The sequence below is a fragment of the Equus caballus genome, chromosome 2 (assembly GCF_041296265.1).
Source record: "Equus caballus isolate H_3958 breed thoroughbred chromosome 2, TB-T2T, whole genome shotgun sequence".
Taxonomy (NCBI): domain Eukaryota; kingdom Metazoa; phylum Chordata; class Mammalia; order Perissodactyla; family Equidae; genus Equus; species Equus caballus.
Genome location: NC_091685.1, coordinates 10,006,188 through 10,029,002, shown reverse-complemented (window position 1 = coordinate 10,029,002; position 22,815 = coordinate 10,006,188). Strand labels below are relative to the sequence as shown.

Genomic DNA, 22,815 nt, shown 5'->3' with positions numbered 1-22,815 from the left:
TTTTTGGCTTTGGCTTTCTTCAAATCTTGTTTTGTATTTTAAACACAAATGGAAAAGAAGATCTCAACCAGCTGGAATGTTGGGCTGAAACCAATAAGACGAAACGGAACAGGGATGAAGGCAAAGTCCTGTATTTCATTTAAGAAATATATTTAAGAACACACAATCGAGGCGAGGGGGTCATAAAGAGCTGCTAAAATGAAAAACGGAACAGCAAGAACCACATTTACTGAGGCTGAGAACCAGGAGAGTGGGCCTGCAGGTCTGGCACAGAGCAGGCCGGTATGACTAATCTGGCAACTGCATGTGGACAAGGTGACAGGCCGGAGACGGTGGGAACTTGCCCAATTCCCTCTAAACTAATAAATAGTGAAGTCAGGATTTGAATTTGGTGTCAGTTTCTCTGGCTCTAAAATCTATGTTCTTTCTCTTACAACACAGTGAACTAAAGGGACAAGCATCATGTCAGCCAAAAAGAGGGAGCAGAGGAGGGTTTGGTGACCATAAGCTCAACATGAGACAATGCTATCGCCAAAGATGCCAAACCACGGTTAGGCCATGTTAATAGAGATACGCTGTCCAGGAGTAAGAGGTGACAGCCTGCTCTACTTAGTGCTGATCAGATCCTTTCCAGAATAGTGTCCAATCCTGACCTCACCTTTTAGGGACACATCCGTAAAAGAGCCACTGGGATGGTCAGAGTTCTTAGGATTAGGGAACTAAGAGATATTGAATGCCTCGGTGCTTTACTCACACTATCTTATGTAGCTCTTGAGACAACCCTGTGAGGTAGGTATTGTATTCCCATTTAAAGATGAGAAAACTAGGGCTCAGTGGCCCAGTGGTTAAGTTCGTGCACTCTGCTTCAGGCGGCCCAGGGTTCCCTGGTTCGGATCCCAGGCACGGACCTATGCACTGTTTATAAAGCCACACTGTGGCAGGCATCCCACATATAAAATAGAGGAAGATGGGCACAGCTGTTACCTCAGGGCCAATCTTCCTCAGCAAAAAGAGGAGGATTGGCGACGGATGTTAGCTCAGGGCTAATCTTCCTCGGAGGGGAAAAATGAGAAAACAAAATCTAAGAGAGGTTAAGAATTTGTTTAAGGTCACATACTAGTTAAGCAGCAGTCAGGATTTGAACACAGGGCTGTCTAAATCCAGAGTCCCCACTCTTTCCTGTGCAGCCTCTCTCACATGAGAAATGGTGGAACAGAATTTAAACTATTTATCAGATGGTGAAGAACCATGATTGCTACCGTCAACTCTGCAAAGGGCTATGAGCAGGATTCTGCCTGACTTCAGAGGAGAGAATGAGAATGACCCTAGAAGTCTCAAGGAAATAGATTTTTAGCTCAACAGGAGAATGTCTAAGTGACGGCAGTAATAGGATGGTCTCTTGGGTATAAGACGGCTCCCCCACGCCTGGAGGTGTTCAGCCACTGTCTGGAGAGGCACTTGCTCACAGTGCAGAGGCAATCTGGGGGAAAGACTTCCAACTTCACTGCTCACTCTTAGGTTCCACGAGCCTCTGAAGCTGCTTGGTAGAAACTCATCAATCCCTTCAACAGCAATAATGAAAATATCTGTTGGTATGTCTATTTGCAGAAAGAAAGGTAAAAATTATATGCCAAGGTAAACACACTGTCCAGAGAAAACTAAACACAGAAAATGAAATAGATTCTGCTGGAAATGCTTACAGGTTAAGCTTTTATTTTCTGTAAATAAGAAACTAAACTCTGGAGAGATGTGCAGTCTTGGAAATAATCAAGGAAAATATAATGAGGCTAATTTGGCAAAATAATTTAAAACATAGTCACACCCATTCTATGTATCAAGAATGATAAAAATGTCATTCCTTTTGACCCAGGTAAATGACCCTAATGACAGACAATATAAAGGGAAAAAACTATACACACAAAAATCTTCATCTGAGTTTTATTTATAAACAACCTAAAAATTTGAGGCCAATGGCAAATGGGCCAGCCGGGTCGGGGGGTGAGGGTTGAGGGGGTTGAGGGGAGCTGGAAGGCCAGGAGTGGGCCCAGTCGGCGTGCACAGGGAAGAGCCCATAAGTACCCAGCACTGCGGGATAAGCACCAGGTGTCTGGAGGGCCAACGGCAGGTATGAAAGCCAAGGTCACTGTGTAAGAGGTCAGAACAGGTGAGAGACGGGAACAGGTGAGGAGTGAATGAAGGTGGGGCAGGGGGAGAGAAGTCAACATGAACACGGGCTGCCATCTATACACTCTCGCTCGGGCACTTCTATTACATTCTCCATCCTTCTAACAACTCCATGACTGGATATATCTCCTCCATTTCGCAAATGAAGCAGCTGGTGTTCAGAAAGATGAAAGGTGTACCTCAAGTGAGGTAGTAAGTTGGGAACTGAATTCAAATGCATCGACCCAAACTCAAGCTCACTCTGTCACCCGCGCTGGACCAAAGTGTGTGGCCAGGCTTTCCATGGACTGGGAGCCCTTCGGGTTAGCCCCACAGCTGAGCAGATGGTCTGCTGAGTTGTAGCTTGATGTCCATCCACTTGGTGGATGTTAGGATTGTCGGTTATAAATTTCATGGAGCAACACGGAAACATGTTAAATGGAAAGGGAAGAACACAAACTTAATCATCTGCTATGACTGCAGGTATGTAAAATGCTTATTTATACCCTTGAAAAAAAGACTAGAAGAGATTCATCACAATCCTTGCAAGTAGTGCAATTTGGAAGGTTTTGCTATTTTTCTACAAATTTCTATAAGGTGGTTTTCATTTCTTTACAGTTACAAAATAAATGTCATAATTTAGAAATGCATCCAAGGAACCACGGGCACAAAATAGGCACTGACACACCTTTCTCTGCTGAAAATAGAAGCATGCCACATCTTTCTGTCTCGTCTGCTAACAGAGAACCCGTTGCCAGGGCTTCTGAAGACAGTGCCCAGACCTCATCAATTCAGGCTCTGCCAATCCAGCATTGACTGTCCTGTCCCACACGACTCACTGGCTGTCACCAGAATTGAAAGAAAGAATCTAAGTGCAAAAGTGAGGGGAAACCATTGGTGCCCAGACTGAGAGCCAGCTTCTGCATCAGGCGCCGTGAAACAGCGCTGGGGAGCATGAAGGAGTGACTCGACACAGGGTGTGAGGGCACATCGTCAGCCATTTAAGAGGAAATTTATTCTCACTTTCAAATATCCTCAGGCACTTCAGGAGGAGCAGATCGTTTTACAGAGGAAACAGTCTTGTTCCTTCATTAAAGCAGGTCTTCTAAGGACTTCTAGACTGGAATTGCTCAGAAGTGGCACTTGTGTTCAAATACACGTCCCAGCCTGTCCCCGGCTTTACTGAATCAAGCTCTTCAAGCCAAAGCCCAGGAATCTGCATTTTAAGCACCTCAGCAAGTTCTTAAGACTGGACAAGTTTGGGAAACTCTACTACACGAAATGATTTTGAGTTTTGTGTATTTGAACCTAATACAGTGTGAATCCTTGTATAAACAGTACTGTCGTCCCTCCAAAGGGCTTGAATTAATGAGATCAATTTCCGTTGACTGATTACTTAGGTCGCATCTCTCCTAATGATACCCTGAGATTACATGGCTAGATTCTCAGCCCAGACCACAGTATCCCACTCATCCTTCAGGGAAGAGGTCAAAGGGCAGATTTTGCAGACCTGGATTCTGACCAGGCTCCAATGCTGACAACTCTGGGACCTTGGCCAACAAATTTTTTAACCTTTTCTGAGCCCATTTTCCCATTTGTATGGGTATAAGAATGACAGCCTTGCCCTCTTATAATAAGTACAGGGCACCAGGTACACAACAGGAGCTCCAAACTGCGCAGTCTAACTAGGACGTGAAACCTTCCTGATTCTCCATCAGAATCGGTTCTTAGGTCCTTTCTTGTCACATCTGCTTCTGATTTTATTCTGCCTCATAAGCTAAAACAATTAAAATCTGTGTGGCTCTTTGTGATTTACAGAACCCTTTTTCCAGATGTTACCTGGATTACTCTCCAAACAACCCTGAGTCAGGGATCATTATCTCCACTTGAGAAGAAATGAGCCCCCGAGAGGTCAGGTGACCTTCCCAGAAGTGGTAAAGCCAGGATTCGAACTCAGACCCCACAATCTCTCACAACCCTGTTCTGTCCCTAATATACGCATTGTCACATACATCATAACATTTTTTTAAATATATATTTCCATGACTATTTCCCCCGAACCTAAAAGCACCTCTAACACAGGTACCAGACTGTCAGTCTTTGAAGGAAGATGCACAGGCCTCTGGGCGTTTGTGCTTCGCCATGCTCAGGCAGAGAGGGGATGAGCTCAAGCATGATACATGCTTTTTTCCAGTCTCTCAAGCCTTCCACACTACTCATGCCCAAGCTGCCCCATGCCATTAGGATGAACCCATCTTAGTGACATGAATTTGTTGAACACTAATAAGTGTCATAAACTTTACTTACCTCATGAAATGAGTTAAAACTATGTTAAACACTTAGGAACGTCCTGGCACATACTAAGTATCTGTTGTTGTTGTTATTATTAGTATTTAATTATCCACAAAGCCTGCGGGCTAGGCATTATCTTCCTCATTATACTGATAAGGACTCTAGGACATTAAGTGATTGGACCACGATCACACCGTTAGTTTGTAGAGCACTGGGAAAATATCATAAAATGAAATTCACATCTATACATCCTGTTAGTGAGCATGTAATATTTCATGTTACAAAGGATCATTTACTAAAATAAAATTCCTCAAAGAGCTAGCCACCTACCTTACATACCCCCTTGACCCTGAGCTTTTGCTTACAGACCACCAATGCTCTAATGGAAACTCAGGAGGTGAGGTTAAACTCAAAGCAAGCAGGGGAGCCAGGCTTGGAACCCAGATGCGTAGCCCCAAACCCTTGTCATTTCCAATATACCATGCTGACTTCACAGGCATCACAGAAGGGAAAGTGCAAATCAACAGGAAGACAGTGTGGTTTGCCAGACTGTGCACCAGGTACCTTAGAGACTCGGTTACTGAATGAGATAAAAATTACGTAACTTTAAAGATCATTTGAGATGTAAGATTGGATAAAATAACTGACACCAGGTGACACTGCCTCCTACTTCCTGAAGGTAACCCTGGACCACATCTAGCATTACTGCCCCCCTACACCCCTTTACAGAGATTGATTCAAATGACCAGGGAAGCTGAAACTCATATCATCGTGAGAAAGGCGACTGGTCCTAGATCTGTGCTTTGAAGTAAGAGAAAGCAATCTGCTCTTGAGACAGCCCTTCAAATCAGCAGACAGCAGCCACATCCCTTGTGAATTTTCTCTCCTTCCGCCTGAATGTTCCACTCTTCAAAGACACTGGATACCTCCACTGTACATCCAATATGCTTAAATAAATGAAGATAATGATTGTCTCCATGAAAGAATTAATGAAGCTTTATTATAGAACAAAATAGAGGAACAGAGATAGAAGTCCTCGAATGGTAAAAATATCAGCTGAAATTCTGGGTCAAGTGATAGACAACTCAGAGACACTTTATCCCCCTCTGAAAAGACAGTGCTTTACCATCCCTAGAATGACAGGGGCGCCAGGTTGCTGCCTGAGTCTCAGCAAATCCACCTGCCTTCTTTGGAGCAGGAAGTCCAAGTTCAGAAGAAGCGCTGACCCCAGAACCCTGCTGGCTCCTTGCCCGCGCACTACTGTGCACAGTGGGGTCTGATCTGGACGGCACCATCGCCCGCAAATCACAAGCCACGCAAGGAAAACGCAAAGGCTTTATGAAAAATCCAAAGTTTATTGCAAATTGTATTTTGCTTCCCTTCGTTCTTCATTTTTACAGGATTTATTGATATCCATGATTTTTTCACAGATGTACTTGTTGACTTTGGAGAGTCTCTGTGCAATTTCAGTTTCATCCACAGTTTCTTGTGCTATTCTGTCATACAAACACTCTAGACAGAGAAAAGAAACAAGAAGGCCACGGATTAATGGTGAATTTGAGTACACATCTTTTAAGGGGGGGGGGAAGAAAAATGTGCTTCCTGACATACTTCCCAAATACCAATTCACGTATCTGGCATAGCTATATTTTCAAATTTTCGTCACAAAATGTACTTAGAAAAGAGTAGAAATACACTGTAAATCTGTACTTTAAAAATAAAGATAGAGGCCCTATGTGCCCAGCACCCAGCTGAACAGCACATTACTGGTCCCTCTGAAGCCCCTGGACGCCCCGCCCCAAACCCGTCCTGTCCTCGCCCTCACCAGAGGGAACCACTCTCCTGAATTTTTGCTTTTCTTTTCCTCTAATGTTAATGCATATGCATACATCCTTAAATAACACATTGTTTACCTTTCCCTGTTTTTAGCTTGTTTACGAGTGTGCCCTTACTCTCTATATCCTCCTGACTTGCTTTTTTTCACTCAACGTTACAGTTTTGAGATTTACTTGAGGTACAGACTCGCACGTCACTCATTTTCACTGTTGAGTAGTGTTCTACTGTGTGACTATTCCACACTCTGCTGATCCACTTTCTTGTCAGTGGATACTTGAGTTGTTTCCAGTGTTTTGCAATTACCAACAGCCTGGCACATGTCTCCTGGGGTGCACACGCAGGGAACTCGCCAGTGTGGGCCTCGGCGTGGAACTGCTGGATGTTCGGGCGTGTGCAAGGTCAACTTTACTAGGCGATGCTAATAAACCGTCTTCCAAAGCAGCTGTGCTGCCTGGCGCTCCTGCCCGTGATGTATGCAAGGACTGGTGGCCCCACACCTTCAACAGCATTTGATGTTGTCAGATTATTAAGATTTTGACAACCTGGTCAGTGTGAAGTGGTATCTCACTGTGGTGATTACTAATGAGGCCAAGGACTGCCACTTTTACTGTGTCTGCCATTTGCTGCGATGAAGCAGAGAGCAAGCCCCAGACAAGGCCTGCCAGAGGCTGACCGCAGGCCCCTGTCCAGCCTGGGGACCTCGCGCAAATCATGGCCCTAGATTCAACACCTCATAAACAAGAATCACAAACTACAGATCACCTTTTTCAAGGCTGTCATGGCGCATGTGAGATAAACACTCTGCAAGCTTTCTTTAAACTGTGAGGAACACAACACTTGTATGGGGTCATTACAATTATTTTATGTTTATACAAATGTTCATTGCCAGGGCCTAGCACAGTGCTTGGCACAGGGGTGAGATTAAGTAAATATATGTTAAATGAATGAATGAATGAATACTTTTCCAGGGAAACCTGAGGGGACATAAAAGTTCTGGATATAAGGGGACGGGGGGTGTGGGTGGGGAATGTGCCATAGGGGTACGTCATCGTGGGCGAGAACTTTGACTTCTTTGAACCTGAGCTTTACCTCACCCATAAAACAGGAATGAGAACCCAATCTTAAGGAACTGCTACAGAAGACAAACAAAATCTCATCTACCAGGCCAGCCCACAGCAGGTAATCCTCTTAGAGATGCAGACCGTCGGCACTGGAGGGGATCACAGAGACTAACTACGTGGGAGAAGACTGAGGCCTGGAGAAAGGAGGCGAGTATGGGCAGAGTCCACTGCTGCCCACCCGACTCTCAGCCCTTCCCTTCCCGTGGCAAGCTGCCTCCTGGAACTCTTGGGCATTCCCTCTCCAGCCCTGGGCCAGCAGAGAGCAGACACTCACAGTGACTTTGCTGAAACCTGAACCAAATGAGGGAGACACCTGTGCTGAGAACTGTTCCCAAGTTCAGGTACTCAGATCCGGCTCTAACTCTAGTCGCTGTGCAACCTCCAATGGGACCCTCTCTGGGTCTCAGTTTCACCAGATGTCAAATCAGATAATCCAGGGAGATTCTTCCAGCTCTTAAGTCTCTGGGAGATAACAAGCGTGGGTAAAGAGGCAAAGGGGACAGGAGGGGAAAGGAGAGTGGGTGTGCCGGTGCTGAGAGCCCCAGCATGAGTCGGAGAAGAGGCAAGGGGAGAGAGGTGCATGTGGAGGGAGGTCTTCAGAGGCCTCCACAGAATCCTAATCACTCTCATTTCCTGGGGTAGGAGCATGGACCAAGCCTCTGGTTGATTAAAAGGCTTCGTTAGGCTCTAGATATTAATCACCTGCAGTTGCCGGGAACGTCTCCCTCTGCGACGGAGCATTTGAGATTATTGCTTAATTAACAAGGTTTATACCAGCGCTAATGAGTCCTATTAAAAAAGTTATAAAAATGAACCAGAACTCAACGCCGTGGCTCATTTAGAAAACTCAAGACCCTCTGCAAAAGGTTATTTGACCGTAATAAGGTTTCACTGCCATTCTGGAGCTTGTTGTCAGAGCGAGACTCTCCTCCAGCCCTCCCGCCTCCTCCTGCTAAGGCAGGGCTGGCGTTCACCACATGCCTCTGCTGCCTGGTAAGCAATGACTTTAAAACCAAAGAGAAAATCCTCACCAACCCTGTGAGCATCAAGGCTTTTGTCATTTTTACACAGTGATGCAACTAAATGTGGTAAAAACATACAAAATAAATACAAACAATCTCAATCCAGCAGACAGCTTGCATGGGAAAAGCTCAAATAATTAGGCTAAAAATGGTGAGTGCATGGTGGGCTGGGAGACAGACTTCAAACCTGCCTGGTTGTAGTACAGACAAGACAAATCAACACTGTATTTCAGTAAGACAAGAAACCTCTGGAGACAACAGGAAGCCTGCAAACCCTGTTCTGCTTGGTTCTGATCTAACCAGTTGTGTGGCCTTGGGCAAATCAGTTTCCTTCTCGCTTGCTTGCATGGCAAGCATTTACGGGCACTAAGGGGTGGCTAGACCAGGCTCCTCAGAGGCAAAGAGACAGAAGAGAAGAGAGGTAGGCACAAGGTCTCTGGGGCACAGGACAGAAGCTTCCACCCACCCTAGGAGGTCAGGGAAGGCTTCCCGAAGGCAGGTTCTTGCAAGCAGATGCGGGTGTTGAGCAGCCGCTAGCCGGGCAAAGCAGCACAGTGCAGAGGGGGTATGACCTGCGTTCCAGGCACCAGGAACAGCATTTGCAAATTCCCTAATGTGAGAGGGAACATTGTTCAGGGAATAAAGTAGTTCATTTTGGCAAGAACTTAGAGTTCAGGGGGAAAATTGCTGAAAAATAAAGCTGGAGCTGGAGCCAGAGGCTGGATTATGAAGGTGCTTTATGACATGTTAAGAAGCTTACCCTTTAATAATGGGTCCCAAGGACTGGCTGTGACGGGGTGGTGGTTAACAGGACCACATTTGGTTTCTGAAGGATCACTCCAGTTACATAACAGAGAGAGGAGTCTGGAAGCTGCTGGAGTAGTGCAGGGGAGAAATGATGTTGCCTGGACTCTGAGGGGGCAGAGGGTATGGAGCGGAGCGGACGGGTTAAGAGGCATCTGGGGGCAGAGCAAATGGAGAGTGAAGTGTGTGCAGGAGTCAAGGATGAGGGATCTGTGGGTCCCTGGCTGGTGGTACCATCCACCAAGACAGGGAACACAGAAGGGGCAGAGGCTTTGGGAAGAAGGAAAAGGAGAGAGCAGTGAGTGGTGCACTCTGCCGCTGGCACGGGACATCCATGAGGAGATGACAGTGGGTAACTGGATGTATAGACCAGGAACTCAGAAGTGTGAACTGAGGTCAAATACAGATTTGGGAGTCACCATTCATTGAGTCAACAAATATTTATTGAGCACTTACTACATGCTAGCCCTGAACGAGATGCTCTTAAAGCTTATGTTCTAATAGGGGTGGGGGAAAAAGACAATTATCAAGCAAATAAACAAAAAAATAAGAAACGCTATGCAGAGACTTTAGGTAGGATGATGTAATAGAGAGTGAGGGAAAGGCAGCTGGGGAAGGCCTCTCTGAACGACAAGGAGGAGGGGGGACGTGCGGATCGGAGGAGGGGCAGCTGGCAGTGGGACCAGGAAGGAACGGGAAGAAGGCCTCAGTGGTCAGGGCACAGCGGGAAATGGGAAGTGTGGTGCGAGATGAGGTCAGAGGCGCCCTAGGGGCCAGGTCCCCAGGCATCAGCCAGGATGAGGAGCGTGGACTTCAACCCAGGGCCGTGGGCACACCGAGGGCAATGGGAACAATGGGAGGTGAGATCAGCTGAGGAAAGCTGTCAAGTGAGAGAGAAGACGGTTGGAGACAGAGAAGAGGGCAGTGGAAGAGGAGCCCAGAGGGGCATGAGAAGCCTGAGAGGCAGGAGAAGTCCTGAGCACACAGGACGGGCTTCTTGGTAAAGGAGGAGTGGGCGAGTCGAACAGTATTGGGGAGGAGGTGAGAAAGGCGCCCTGGACTTAGGAAGGAGGAAGTCACTGGGACACCTAGTGGGACAGATCCAGCTGGCAGCGGAAGGCCAATGGAAGGGCAGAGGCGTTGTAAGTGAACACCGACAGGGCCTGTAGACAGCTCTTTCCAGGACCTTGAATGTGAAAGGGAAGAGAGACAGGGCAGCAGCCGCGGGATGGAAGTGGCCTCTAGGGAGGTTTCGTTTGCTTCTGTAAGAAATGAACAGTCCAAGTTGATTTAAACAATGCTGGGAAGGAACCAGTAGAGCCGGCGCGTTAACTGGAACAAGGTGCTTAGAAAGGCAGGTGGGCTGGGATCTCGAAGGAGAGAACAGTTAGCCCCAAATGAGAGAAGGAAACACTTCTCTTGGGACACGAGGCAGAGGAATGGGGCGGACACAGGTAAGTCTGCAGGTGTGGTGGTTCGAAGCTGTGGGAGTTCCTTTTTTTTTCTCTCTGTGAAGGAACAGACAAGGCAATCTTTTGCGAAAGAGACAGGCACAGACTAATGTTTGGGAAAAGCAGAGAAGGTTTAAAAAGGGCTTAGAAAATAGGGGAGTGGATCAGTGAGGGAAACTCAGAGGACTTGGCAGGTGGAGTTGAATGACCCCAAGACACACAGCTGAGGTATTTTCTTCTAGGTTGTTCCACAGCATTGGGAACCAGATTAGCTTCATAAGACATCGTCTGATGGGGTTGAAAGAACATTCAAAATGTCTATGTGATCCACTGAGTAGCCAGGACAAGGACTGTGAGCCTGGCTTTACAGATGGAGATCCCAAGCATCTACTTGGTACTGGGGCAGCACTAAGCTTGGGGAAACAAAAACAAATACAATACGCACCAGGGTAAGCTAAAAGTTAAACCAAAGAGAGCTGGGGCTCAACCCCAGGCTTTTGACACCTGGTTCCAATTTCTAACTTCCACTGCATGGCACTGTGAGTGGACGGCAGGGGGCTGGAAAGCACTGAAGGATTGTGAACTCCAATGACGTGGCCATCATGAGGTCATGTGGGCTCCACGGGGGCAGCTCGCTTGTCCACAAAGAATGGTAACTTATTTTCACACCTCAAACTCGACTATTTCCAAGTCTTTCACGGCTATAATCCTACGCAACCCTCATCACCTTAGGAGGCACGTTTTCAGCTGAGGAAACTGAGACATGGAGGGAAGGTGATTTACAAGAAAGCACACCAGGGGTTGTCAGGGGATCAGCTTGCAGGTCTTTGTTTCATTTGTCCAACCCTCACTTCCTGAGCTCCTACTGTGTGCCAGGCCCTGTTGCTAGACAACGAGGATGTGACGCTGAATCAGATGTGGTCAGGCGAGTGTCTGAGGCAGACACCCAGCAGATGGCTTCATACCACACCATGATAATGGTGGAGCAGCCACTTATGGGGGGGCACCTGGGAGCTGCTGAGTCACATTCCAACAAGTGTAACAAAATGAGGTCAGCCACCTATCGGGGTGGCAGGGCTCATCCCAAGGAAGGCCTCTTCCTCAGGGCAACCTCCCAAATCAGGCTCCACCATTTCAGAAAGTGCGCAGACTAAAGGCTACCCCTGATTGTCTAAAAACAAGTGGCTGCCTGAATCAATCAATCACGGGTCAGTGAGGAGGGGGAGGCAGCTGCACCACAGCAGGACCAGCCCAGACCAGAGTCAGGGGTGCCGGTGTGAAACGTTGTAGCTATGACCTCAGGCTGGTCACTTAATCTCTGTCCTGCCACCTTGACCTCCAAAATATTCTCTACATCTGGCCATTTTTCTCCCCTAACACTGCTCTAGCCTTCGTCCCCAGCTCCATCATCTCTCCCAAGACCACTGCCTCCCAACTGCTCTCCCATTGGTCACTCCGCAACTGAAGACCTCTGTTGCCTTTCTCGGTGGCCTGCACGCTCCGACAACAGCGGCTGTCGCCCACCTCCAAGGCCTCACCCTCCCCTTACTCCTGACTCTCAGCTGCCAGGGCTGCTTTACCCCCGAGCACGCTGGCCTTTGCACCTGCTATTTATTTGGCCTGTTTCACACCCCTCAGACCTTCACGGGGCTGCTCCTCCACATTCAGTTCTTGGTTAGAATTCGCCTCCTCAAACAGGCCTTCTCCAACCAGCCAGCTAACACAGGCCTCTTCATCCTCACACCTTCATTGGTACCTGAAAAGGGCTGACTTGTTCGTGGACGTATTTGTTGTCTGCCCCAGAACCTGGCACAAAGCCTGCTCAAAATGTACCTGTCGACTGATGGAGTCTTACTTTCTTCATCAAAACATGGCAGCTGGACACTTACAGGCTAGTGGTCAGGAGCACAGCTTCTGAAGCCAGCCCTCCTGCTTGGACTCCTGGCTCTACCCCTCCTAGCTGTATGATCTGGGCAAGTTACTTAACATCTCTGTGTCTGTTTCCTCACCTGTAAAACAGGGATAATAACAGTAGCTAACAGTAGAAGTGTTATGAGGATTAAGTGAGTCAATATATGTAAAGGTATTTTAAAAAAACATAAATCCCCCCAAAACAGAACCTAAAACATAGGAAGTGCTCAAAATAATTAGCGATGACTGTGTTCTCTCCACTCTCTCTCCTCCGGCCTGTCTCTGTGGTTTGTTTCATCTGCACAGTAACTAGCTGCTGTTGTGTTCGTCTTCCCCACGAGACTGTGAGCTCCCTTCAGATGGAGACTGCGTCTTTGTGTCCTCAATACCCAGCAGAGGGCCTGGCAGAGAATAAGGGCTTAGGGAATGAATGGAGAGAGAGTGAGTGAGACAGAGGAAAGAAAGAAGAGGGGAGAGAGGTGATGGGGGAGGGAGGGAGGAAGGAAGGAAGGGAAAGAAGGAAAATCAAAGAGTCCAGGACAAAGCCACATCTTTAGGGGGACAAATGACCCCCGTCTCTTCCCAAACACAAGCAGCTGAGTCCCGTGCCCCTCAGCTGGTCTTCATCTCATTATCTGCTCCAGGCATGATGCTAGGACCCCAAGACCTGCGTCCCCTAGCCTCCACCTTTACTGCTCTCTGTACACAACAGCACTCTTTTCCCACCTCCATGCCTTTGTTCCAGACGCTTCTGCCTCCTGAAGCACCTCTCTTTCGACATCTGTGTCTCCATGTCTGACACATCCTTCAAGGCCCAACCCAGTGACCCCTTCCCCAAGAATCTTTCCCTGATTTTCCAGCTAGGGGTCTCCTCCCCTCCTGAGAACTCCCTTAGCACATCACCTGTCTCTGTCTCATGTTAGTTCCTTGAACTGGACTTGTGTCCACAGCTCACTTGCCCTGTTAAATGTGAACTCTCCAGGGACAAGGTCTGTATCTGTTCCTATGTCCCCGTGGCCAGCCCGGGGCCTGGCATGGAGAGGCTTCAGCAACTGTTGAGTGAACTGTGCCTCATACACTCTTGACAGAGGGAAGGACAGTATCTCAGCCATTGTGTCTCTACTGCAGTGACCTACCTCTGACGATGCTGAGTTTGTGAGGCGAGAGAGGGGGCTTAGGGATCGCATCTTTCTTTTTTTTTGTGGCAACTCCTGTGACGCTTCTGTTCTTCAGAACATCTGTTCCCCAAATCATGACTGCCAAGTTCTTCGTGTACTTGGAGTCTCCTTGGGTTACTTGTAGCTGGTGCCATTTCTCCTCATCAACCCAAATCCCGCTGCCCAGATGGACCTGAACGGGATAAGAACACGAGCACCTGCTTAGTGGGAAAGGACGGCAGCTGGAAACTTTTCTTGTCCTTTAAAAGACATCGCTGCACCACTCCAAGGGATTCACCCCATACACCCTAAGTCAACCTTCTTTAAGGGAAATGATAACCATCATTTACTGAATACCTAAACGCTCCAGGCCTTGTTCTAGTGCTTTATATCCCCCATCTCAACTCTTCACGGCAAGCCTGGAAGGAAGGGGTCAGGACACGATTTTCATTTCAGATGGAAAAGCCAGGTTGAGAGAGGAGAAGCAACTCGCCGAAAGTCACTCAACTATTAAGTTGCAGGGCTGGGATTCTAAACCATACTCGCAGTATCACAAGGCTGCTCAGAGCCTGGCCAGATCTCAGGAACACGCATGTTTAACTCCTTTCTCTGTTACACTTTAGAAGGACCTCTCTCCCTTTAATGTGAACATTCTGGGCCTCAGATCCTCCTAGCACAGTGGTCCTCAACCTTGGCTGCACATGGGGTCAGCTGGGGAGCTATGAAAATCACTGGTGCCTGGGCCCCACTCCCAGAGATTCTGAGTTACTTTGTCTGGGTGGGGCCGAGGCATGAGGATGGTGTGAAGCTCCCCAGGTAATTTCGACATACATTTGAAAACCACTGGCAAGTGGAGCGGGAGGGCAGCTGTCCAGGCTCTGCCATTAATCTGAGGGTGTTTGTGCAAGCCCTTTCCCATCTCTGGCTTTAGGTTCCCTGTCTGTGAACTGGGAGAGCTGGATTCATCTCTGAGTTCCTTCTGGCTCAGAACACCTATGATTTTAACAAATTGCACAATCACACTGTCCCTGGGCTGATTCTGACAGCACATAGAACAGAACACAACCTCAGGCTCCCTATAAAGGAAGCACTCAGAAAGTTTCAGTGCAGCGTCAATAAATGCAAAAGACCCAGAATGATCTAGCAATGAACTACAAGCTTTTAAAGTTTTCCTCTTTTCTGGCTCTTTTAAAAACTCAAAAGCCATCTGCTAACATTAATCATTAAAAAACAGAGGTTTGACTTGGACCTTGCTGTTTATGTTGTTTCTGCTGAGTCCACGGAGGGTGGAAATGGCCTCTGTGGGCTGGAGGGGAGGCAGCTACTAATGAGATACACTTTCTAAGGGGAATGAAAAGGCTCTGCCAAAAGTCCTTGTCTTCAGAAAGACCTGCAGGTCATCAACATCGCATGGTCGGGCGAGGTCTCGGAGAGGTCCTGGTTTGAGAGACTGCACGCACACCCACACTGATGGCAGACCAGCAAGACTCATTGACCAAAGATGATTAAAGACCCTTCTACTGAAGATGGCTTGGAAAGAAAGATGGGCAGATGGGTCAGCCAGCAACCCTTCTGCTTCACCAATTGCTGAGGTTTTTCAACCAAAAAAAGAGAAAAGAAATAGCAACACAGCCCACCCACAAATGTCAGTAAGTAAACAATCCACCTGCTACAGCTGACTTCACTTCCTTTTGCTCAAAAGATCATTCAGTGACCTGTGCAGGCATGCTATCAGATAACCAGATCCATCTGGCTTTCCAGGCTGCAAACTTCCGTCCCGCACATCTGTTCACTCACTCAGGAAGATAAGGCACCCTGGAGTGAGATGTGCTGCCCAGGGCTGGCTGGGGCCACACCCACCCAAGGTCAAGTCTGGCCTTTTCTCTGCAGTCTGAACTGCAGGTGGGCAGTCTGTACCAAATCAGGCACACTGAGCACAAGTGCCCTGCTGCTCCCTGCTGGACCCCAGGCACCTCCCCTGACGATGCTCTGGAGCTACCCATGCAAGCTTCTTGAGATAGGGGAAAAACAAGGAATTTGAGTCAGATTAAATTCAGAATCAGAGAACCTTAGAGATGGAAGTCAACTTCAGTTTTTCAAAGGTCTCTGCTATTTTCTACCCTGGGCCTTGCTTTCCTATAATCCTTTATAATTTATGATTCTTCAAAGAGAGATGACAGTCATTTTAGCCAATGTTCTATAAGAGAAAGGGGACAACTAATGGTTTTTGAGTACCTATAATGAACCAGGTATTGTACCCTCAATTTATTTAATCCTCGTAATGACTTAGGATAGAAATAGGTAGAAATTATTATTCCCATTTTACAGACATGAACGGATTCAGAAGGACTAAATTACTTTTCAGTAAATTTTGGAATCAAGATTCAAACTCAAATCTGTATGGCCCCGAAGCCCATGCTCTCTGGGCCTTCCTGCTGCCGCCAACTGTGGTGCTAACGTGATGGAGACAAAGCGGATCTAACACATTAATATTCAGTCCGTTTTTCTCTGTACCTGCCTGGCCACTTCCCCTGCCAACACCCGCTGCAGCTCACACTGCCGACAGGAAACACAGAAAAAGGCCAGGGGCTGGCCTTCCAGCCTCCAGCCCCTGCCCCCTCCACCCCACCCTGTCAACACTGCCAGATTAATTTCCCTAAAACATGGCTTTCCTTCTTTGACTAGATGACTTCTGCAGTCTTTCAAATCTGTGTTTTTATGTCAACTCTCTGGAATCTTGAATGACTCCGTTTCCTGTCACATCAAATCCAACCTCCTCAGTCAGCTTTAAAGGCCCTCTAGAATCCTGTTTGCATTCAACCTACTAACCATTATTTCCCTACTACGCCCATCACTATGAGGCTCCCAAACACTTCCATTTCCTTCTTCTTCCAGCGTGCAGTAACAGAAAGAGGTCAGGCCCAGGAGCCTCTGGCCCTGGGTGTGCATCCTGTCCTTCTGCCTACTAGCTTGGTATCTCAGGCTAGTCACTTTACCTGCCTGAGCCTTACTTTTCTCAGCTCTACAATAGGCAGAGCACCAGCTAACTCCTAGAGCTGTCTGGGGGACTAAATGAGGTAGCATGAGTAAAACGTCAGGAGGACAGCCCATATCCAGTAACTGGTACTTCCTTTCCTTCTTCCCCACCCATGCCTCTGCTCACACCTTCCCCTGTCCAGATTCAGGAATGAATGCCTTGATTATGTTTTCTTAAGTCTCCTAATCTTTCAAGCTCCAGTTCATAATCCAGAAACACTCTTTACCTACTCCAGGGCTGAGTTTTACACCCTCTGAATTTCTAGCCTCGTGAGTGCCTTCACCACCTGACTCAGCCCGTCATGGTACACCTCTGTGGGAGGGATTGAGGTTTTGCCTCTTCTGCCCCCTACCAAGTGATCAGGACTAGTCTGAACACACAGCAGTAAGAAACTGACGGCCATATTTAATATGTTTTAATGGCAATGGCTTTCAGTTCTGAGGAGCTGCTGTTTCTCAGAGAAGAAAACATTTTCTGACACGTACTTGAGTACAAGCCCAACTTTATGGCACAGAAAGAAATGGCCCTGGGTAAGACCAATCATGGGTATATGCAGGGGCATTTGGGACAACGGCTCCCAGGGTCAGCAAAGCTCCAGGTCACCTGGAGCAATGCCCAGATTTCAGGGATGCAGCAGAATAGACTGGAAAAAGCACTGGCCTGGGAACCAGGAGATCTGGCTTCAGTTCCTGCCTGCCTGCTCCAACCTGTTCCGTAATTGTAGACGAGTCCCTTCTCTGGATGTGTTTCCCCATCTATACCATGTATAAATTGGACTATTTAAACTTTAATGGTCTTTGCAGCTTTATGATTTAATGAGTTTTTGAAATAAACCATCTTAGACAAAGAAAAACAATGCACTTCACCAAAATCAGAAAGTGACTTCTGTGGCAAGCCCTATTCACATAAACCACAGTTTACTATTTGACCAAAATGCCAGCCTTATGTGTCAAAGGAGGTTATTAAAAATATGGCATCTGGTAGGATGAGATCAAAAAGATGTCTTTGTGATACGTTTTGTAGGACAGAACTAGTTTCCTACTAGGAAATGGATCCCATTCCAATGCTGTAGGCTTTGCAGAGATTACGGTTCTTGTTCACACAGGCAGAGAGGAGGAAGGGGCAGGAACGACAGCAGAGCCAAGAACAACGAGGGCTCCTTCCGGGATGTGGGGAATGCCGCTCTGGGAAGCTGCCATCCTTCTCCAGTATGTCCACTTCCTTTCCCCTCCCTTAATAAATTTCTCTGCCTGACTACAAATGAGTTACAAACAAAAGCCAGGTTAGTTTTATAGCAACATAGTGGCAACAACCAATGAAGAAACAAAATCGGTATTTTTAAGATTTGTTGTGCAACTCATGCGTGAAAAAATTAAATGAGGCCCCCGTAATGCTCAGAAGCTGTCCATCAGTCTTCAAAGCAAGACAGAAATAGACTTCTCTTGGAAGCTACTTCAAGAAAAAGTCTCTAGTCACTCCACAATGTGATCAGGATTAAAAAGAAATCAACAAACACAGAATAGTCTTTTCTTTTCTCTATCTCCAATTGCGGAAGGTTCACCAAACTCAGATACACAGTTTCAGTCGTTAAAGGCCTTGGACCATCAATCTGATCTGACCTCATGCAGACAGGGACCTGAGGCCCAGAGAAGGCAAGGACTCGCCCAAGGTCACACAGGTAGGACAGAGATAGAGCTGTGCTTACAACTCGGGCTGCAGGCTGCCTACCTCCACTCTGTCATGCCACCTGTCCCCTGTAAAGCTGACTTCTAAAGCCTGTTGGCTGGAGTAAGATAAGGCAGCATGGGCCTACAGCCGGGCCCAGCAGTTCTGCTCTGCAGGGGAGGGAGTGCTCAGTGGGACATGAGGGAATGGCCGCAGATCCAAGAGAGCCCTAAAGACTAACAGGTCTCATTTCCTCGGCTTGACAATATTTGCTTTGGCTCAGTCTGGCCAGTTGCAGGCATCCCTCTGGACAAACCCAAATAAAACAACCTTTTCTTTTTCAACAGCCCACTGGGGAACAATACTGAATAAACAGAGACCTTTTGAAGCACAAGGCAAGAAAAATAGACTGACACAGATGATTCTTTGGGGAGAAGGAGAGGTGATGTCTGTAATGGATGCCATGGGGGCAGAAATGTAACACTGAAACCGAATTTGACCAACACCCAGACAAAGGGCTCAATGTACTTCTGAGACGGATTCATGTGGATGTTAGAAAGACGTTACACAGTTTTCTCCCTGCCCTGCTGCTCTATCACGTGACTTTAAGACTCCATTACTTTTCACCCCGTACCAATATCATGACTAATAGCACTTGTTTTCTTTCAAGGTGTTTTTTCTAGGGTCTTACAAGAAAAGCTGAGGAGTTGTGTGGTCCGAGGACTGGGGGCTAACCACCACTGAATATAAAGCTTGAAAGCAGTGTAGGGACAAGGAGCAGGTCTCCTCCACTTGCGCGTCCCTGGCATTCTAGCACAGGGCTTAGAACACAGACACGCTTCGAACGGTGAATGGGTACACACTGAGCTGTTCTCTGTACATCAGAAATCTCACTTCTAGTTTCCCTGATAAATTTTATGCAACTGGTTTCACAAGAGGGTAAGACAAGTTTCATCAAACTATCAGGTTTCTTAAAAAAAATCTTTCTCACTAATAATCTATTTTAAAATGTCAGTTTAGTTTTACGGTTGCTTTGGCCCAATATTTACAAAACAAAAATGTTAGAGAAAAAGAAAGTCCCGGTAAAGCTCCACTAGTTACAGCACGTGAATTCTGGAAACAGTCACTCAGGGCTGGGCCAGGAGGCCACCCGGCCAGGCTGTGCTTTGGAAAGCTCCCACCAGACTCGCCATCTTGACACTGACTAACACACACTTGCAGGGAAGCGATATTGAGCTTGAAACACTACCTTGCCATTGTCTAGGATATACTTGTCCATGACAGGTGCAGGAGCAGGGTAATAGGACGACGTATTTGCTTCCTCACTGAAAGTGCTCCGCAACTCCGGCTCGGGCTCGAGACACTCTGACTTTACTTTTTCCAAGTCAATGGCGGGACCTAGGCAGTTAAGAAAAGAGATCTGTCTAGAACTCCAAGGAAAATAAAAGGCAAATATTTTTTACTACGCATCTATCAGCACACAGTGGCACCAAAAAAAAAAAAAAAAAAAAAGCTGGCTTATTTTCGTCGATTGGACTATACTCAAACACAGGCTTGAAAATAACACGAGGTACGAACGCCATGAGGGGAAGCGGGAAAACTGGGGACAAGCCTGGAGGAGAATCTAAGTCGTAGTGAGATGCAGTCTTCTACAGTGTCCCTGTCTGCATGGAAATGCAGGGGACTCAGCTTCTGGCACAGGAAAGAGGTCCTGTCAAGACTGGGTAGAGAAGGGGTAGCAATTTCCGCAATATGCAAATCATGTATTTGCCAAAAACCCCAGCTCTGCAGCCTCCAGTGCAGCAGGCCACAGCGGAAGATCAGAGGTCAGGAAAGCAGCGGGGAGAAACGTGAAGGCCTCCCCTCCTCAAGCCCTAGTATCTGGACAGGAGCGTTTCAACCAAGAAATTAAAATACAAAACAGATTAGGACCCTGATTGCCTGATCCAGCAGCTACCCTGATTTTTATTTTAATGCAATCAACACAAATTACGTGCAGTTTAAACAGTGAAAGAAAGCTAGATAAATGGTGGTGGTTTCTAAGAGGGATTTTTTTTCTCCATTAGCTTTTAAAGATTATGGGCTATTTTTTAAATCACCTATTATGTCTTGATTACCAAAGGGCAGAGAAACAGGATGAAAATGAGTAAATAAGGCAAATGACTTGATTAACTTTTGCAGGAGGGCAACTCTAAGGCCAACGGAGAGTTCAGCATCCTGGAAGTTCTTCCTCTGCAGACACTGCAGGAGTCGACTGGGATCAGAGATTTAGCTACTGTCATAGAACGTCCCCAATGCTGTGCATATAACGTGAGCACCCAATGAATTTCATGGTCCAACCTTCTCTTACCCCAACCACGTGGACAACTTGGTCCACAACTCTTTATACACTTACTAAAGTCCTGACCAACAATCTGGTTGTAACACTATGTTCAACTGCCGCATCCTAGACTTTGGCTAGTGGGAGGGAAGGTATTAAGGATTTTGTTACTAAAATTCCTCATGACAGGGCTGCGCAGAACAAGAATATCATTCCTGAGTTGCTGGCATCTGCCATCTGCAAGACAGACTCTCTGTAGTCTCCAATGATTTAAGCATGAGCCTTGCACAAAGCTGAAGGCAAGATGACTGGGAAGCAGAACAGTGCAGATGAAAAAGCACGGCTCAGGGCAGGCCCACTGGCATAGTGGTTAAGTTAGCGCCCTCCGCTTCAGCAGCCTGGGGTTCACCAGTTTGGATCCTGGGTGCAGACCTATGCACCGGTCATCAAGGCATGTTGTCGTGGCATCCCACATAGAAGAACTAGGACTTACAACTATGATATACAACTATGTACTGGGGTTTTGGGGGGGGGGGGAGAGGAAGATTGGCAACAGAAGTTAGCTTAGGGCCAAGCTTCCTCACCAAAAGAAAAAAAGAAAAAGCACAGTTCATCTTGGCATAGTGAGTTTAGATCCCATTCCTGGCTCTGCTGTGTTTTAATTGTGTGACCGCAGGTGAGTGAACTGTAGATGCAGGAGCTGGCAGAGTGAAGGACTGACAGCATCATCATCCTTCTCACAGCATCTCCCAACAGTGCCTGACCTACTCAAGGGCTGGGCCTAGGTCTTATTCTTTTCTTTGTCCCCAGCACTTGGCACTGAGTAGGTGCTCTCTGAATGTTTGCTAAATGAATAAAAGAACAACAACAGTGAATGAACAATTCTAAAGTTTCAGAAGCAGAAGCCAAAGTTTCTCAGCTCTCTGTGTGAGATATCAGGTTGAATTTCTGAGATACAAACAAACTTAAGTGAAGCATTTGATCTTTTCTTAGATGGGGACTAAGTAATTACTTTGGTTTCCCTACAGGGCATGGCTGAGTTGGCATCTGAGGTGCCTTCCTGCTCTGATGTTCAGTGACAAGAGACAGGAATGGGCTGAGAGGAGGAGGTCCATGCAGCTAGAGGCTCACAGGTCACCTTTGGCAAGATCGTGTCCCTCCTCTAAAGCCTCCTTTTCCTTCTATGAGAGGAAGATGCTGGACACGGGAATGAATCCAGCTCAACTCGGATGTCAGTTTGCTTCTCTCCTTCCGTCTTCACAGTGGCTGCCAAAGGACACGACTGTGTCCTTCCTTGCTTAGGCTCCCCGCTACTCTCAAAATTAAGTCACACACCATAGCCTCCTGAAGGCCCAGAACAACCAGCGTCCTCTCTCCCTCTGGCTCTCATTTCTTGCTGTCCCCTGATACTCACCTGTGCTCAGGGCCCCCACATGCTATACTGTCCCAGGCTGTAGCTCCTTTGGATGTACTACTGTCTTGGCCTTGAACGCCACCTCATCTGCCTGCCGAGCCCCTGGTCAGACTTCAGAACGGAGCTTAGGCGTCTCCTTTGTGAGGCCTTGCCCTGATCACTACTAGGTAGTGGACTGCAAATACTTCCAGCAAACTATACTTGACTCATCGGCCTGGCAGTCTGTTGCTCATGTTAGACTGTGAAGCTCTTCAAGGGCAAAGCTGCACCCTCTTTGAGATCTGGCACCTAGCCCAGTGCCTGGCACACTGCAGGCTCAGTAAATTCTTCACGACGTGAGAGAGAGGAGAGAGGGCTGGGGGGGAGGAAGGGACTTTAACGGGCTGGGGCAAAGACTCTGAAATAAAGCTCTGCTGCTGAGCTGGGGTGTTTGGGGTGGGGTAGGGGTGGGTGGGAGGCTGTTTTCAGATATCTGTAACCTTTTTTGTAGCCCGTGAAGTAGAAATTAGGGCTGTTAAGCAGAAATTGAAAACATCTACCCAGAATGACTATTCAGATGGCTACAGAGGGACATCAAAGGGACACCAGAGGGAGAGTCACCTCTCTGGCTCCACTCCCCTAG

At 47.3% G+C, this 22,815-nt stretch overlaps 2 protein-coding genes across 9 annotated transcripts in view; both read right to left on the bottom strand.

Annotated features, from left to right (window-relative positions):
- AGBL4 (AGBL carboxypeptidase 4) overlaps positions 1-22,815 on the bottom strand; it is a 1,218,758-nt gene that overhangs the window by 197,597 nt on the left and 998,346 nt on the right. The gene's annotated exons all lie outside the window — the stretch shown is intronic.
- The window catches only part of BEND5 (BEN domain containing 5), a 47,647-nt gene continuing 30,622 nt past the window's right edge, over positions 5,791-22,815 (bottom strand). For all 5 annotated transcript variants that reach the window (XM_023636831.2, XM_023636832.2, XM_023636833.2 and 2 more), the window contains 3 exons: positions 19,709-19,857; positions 13,737-13,950; positions 5,791-5,967 (listed from right to left, as the gene is read on the bottom strand). In XM_023636831.2, the coding sequence (XP_023492599.1) occupies positions 5,810-5,967; positions 13,737-13,950; positions 19,709-19,857 (521 nt within the window). In that variant the 3' untranslated portion in view covers positions 5,791-5,809. The remainder of the gene's footprint in view (positions 5,968-13,736; positions 13,951-19,708; positions 19,858-22,815) is intronic.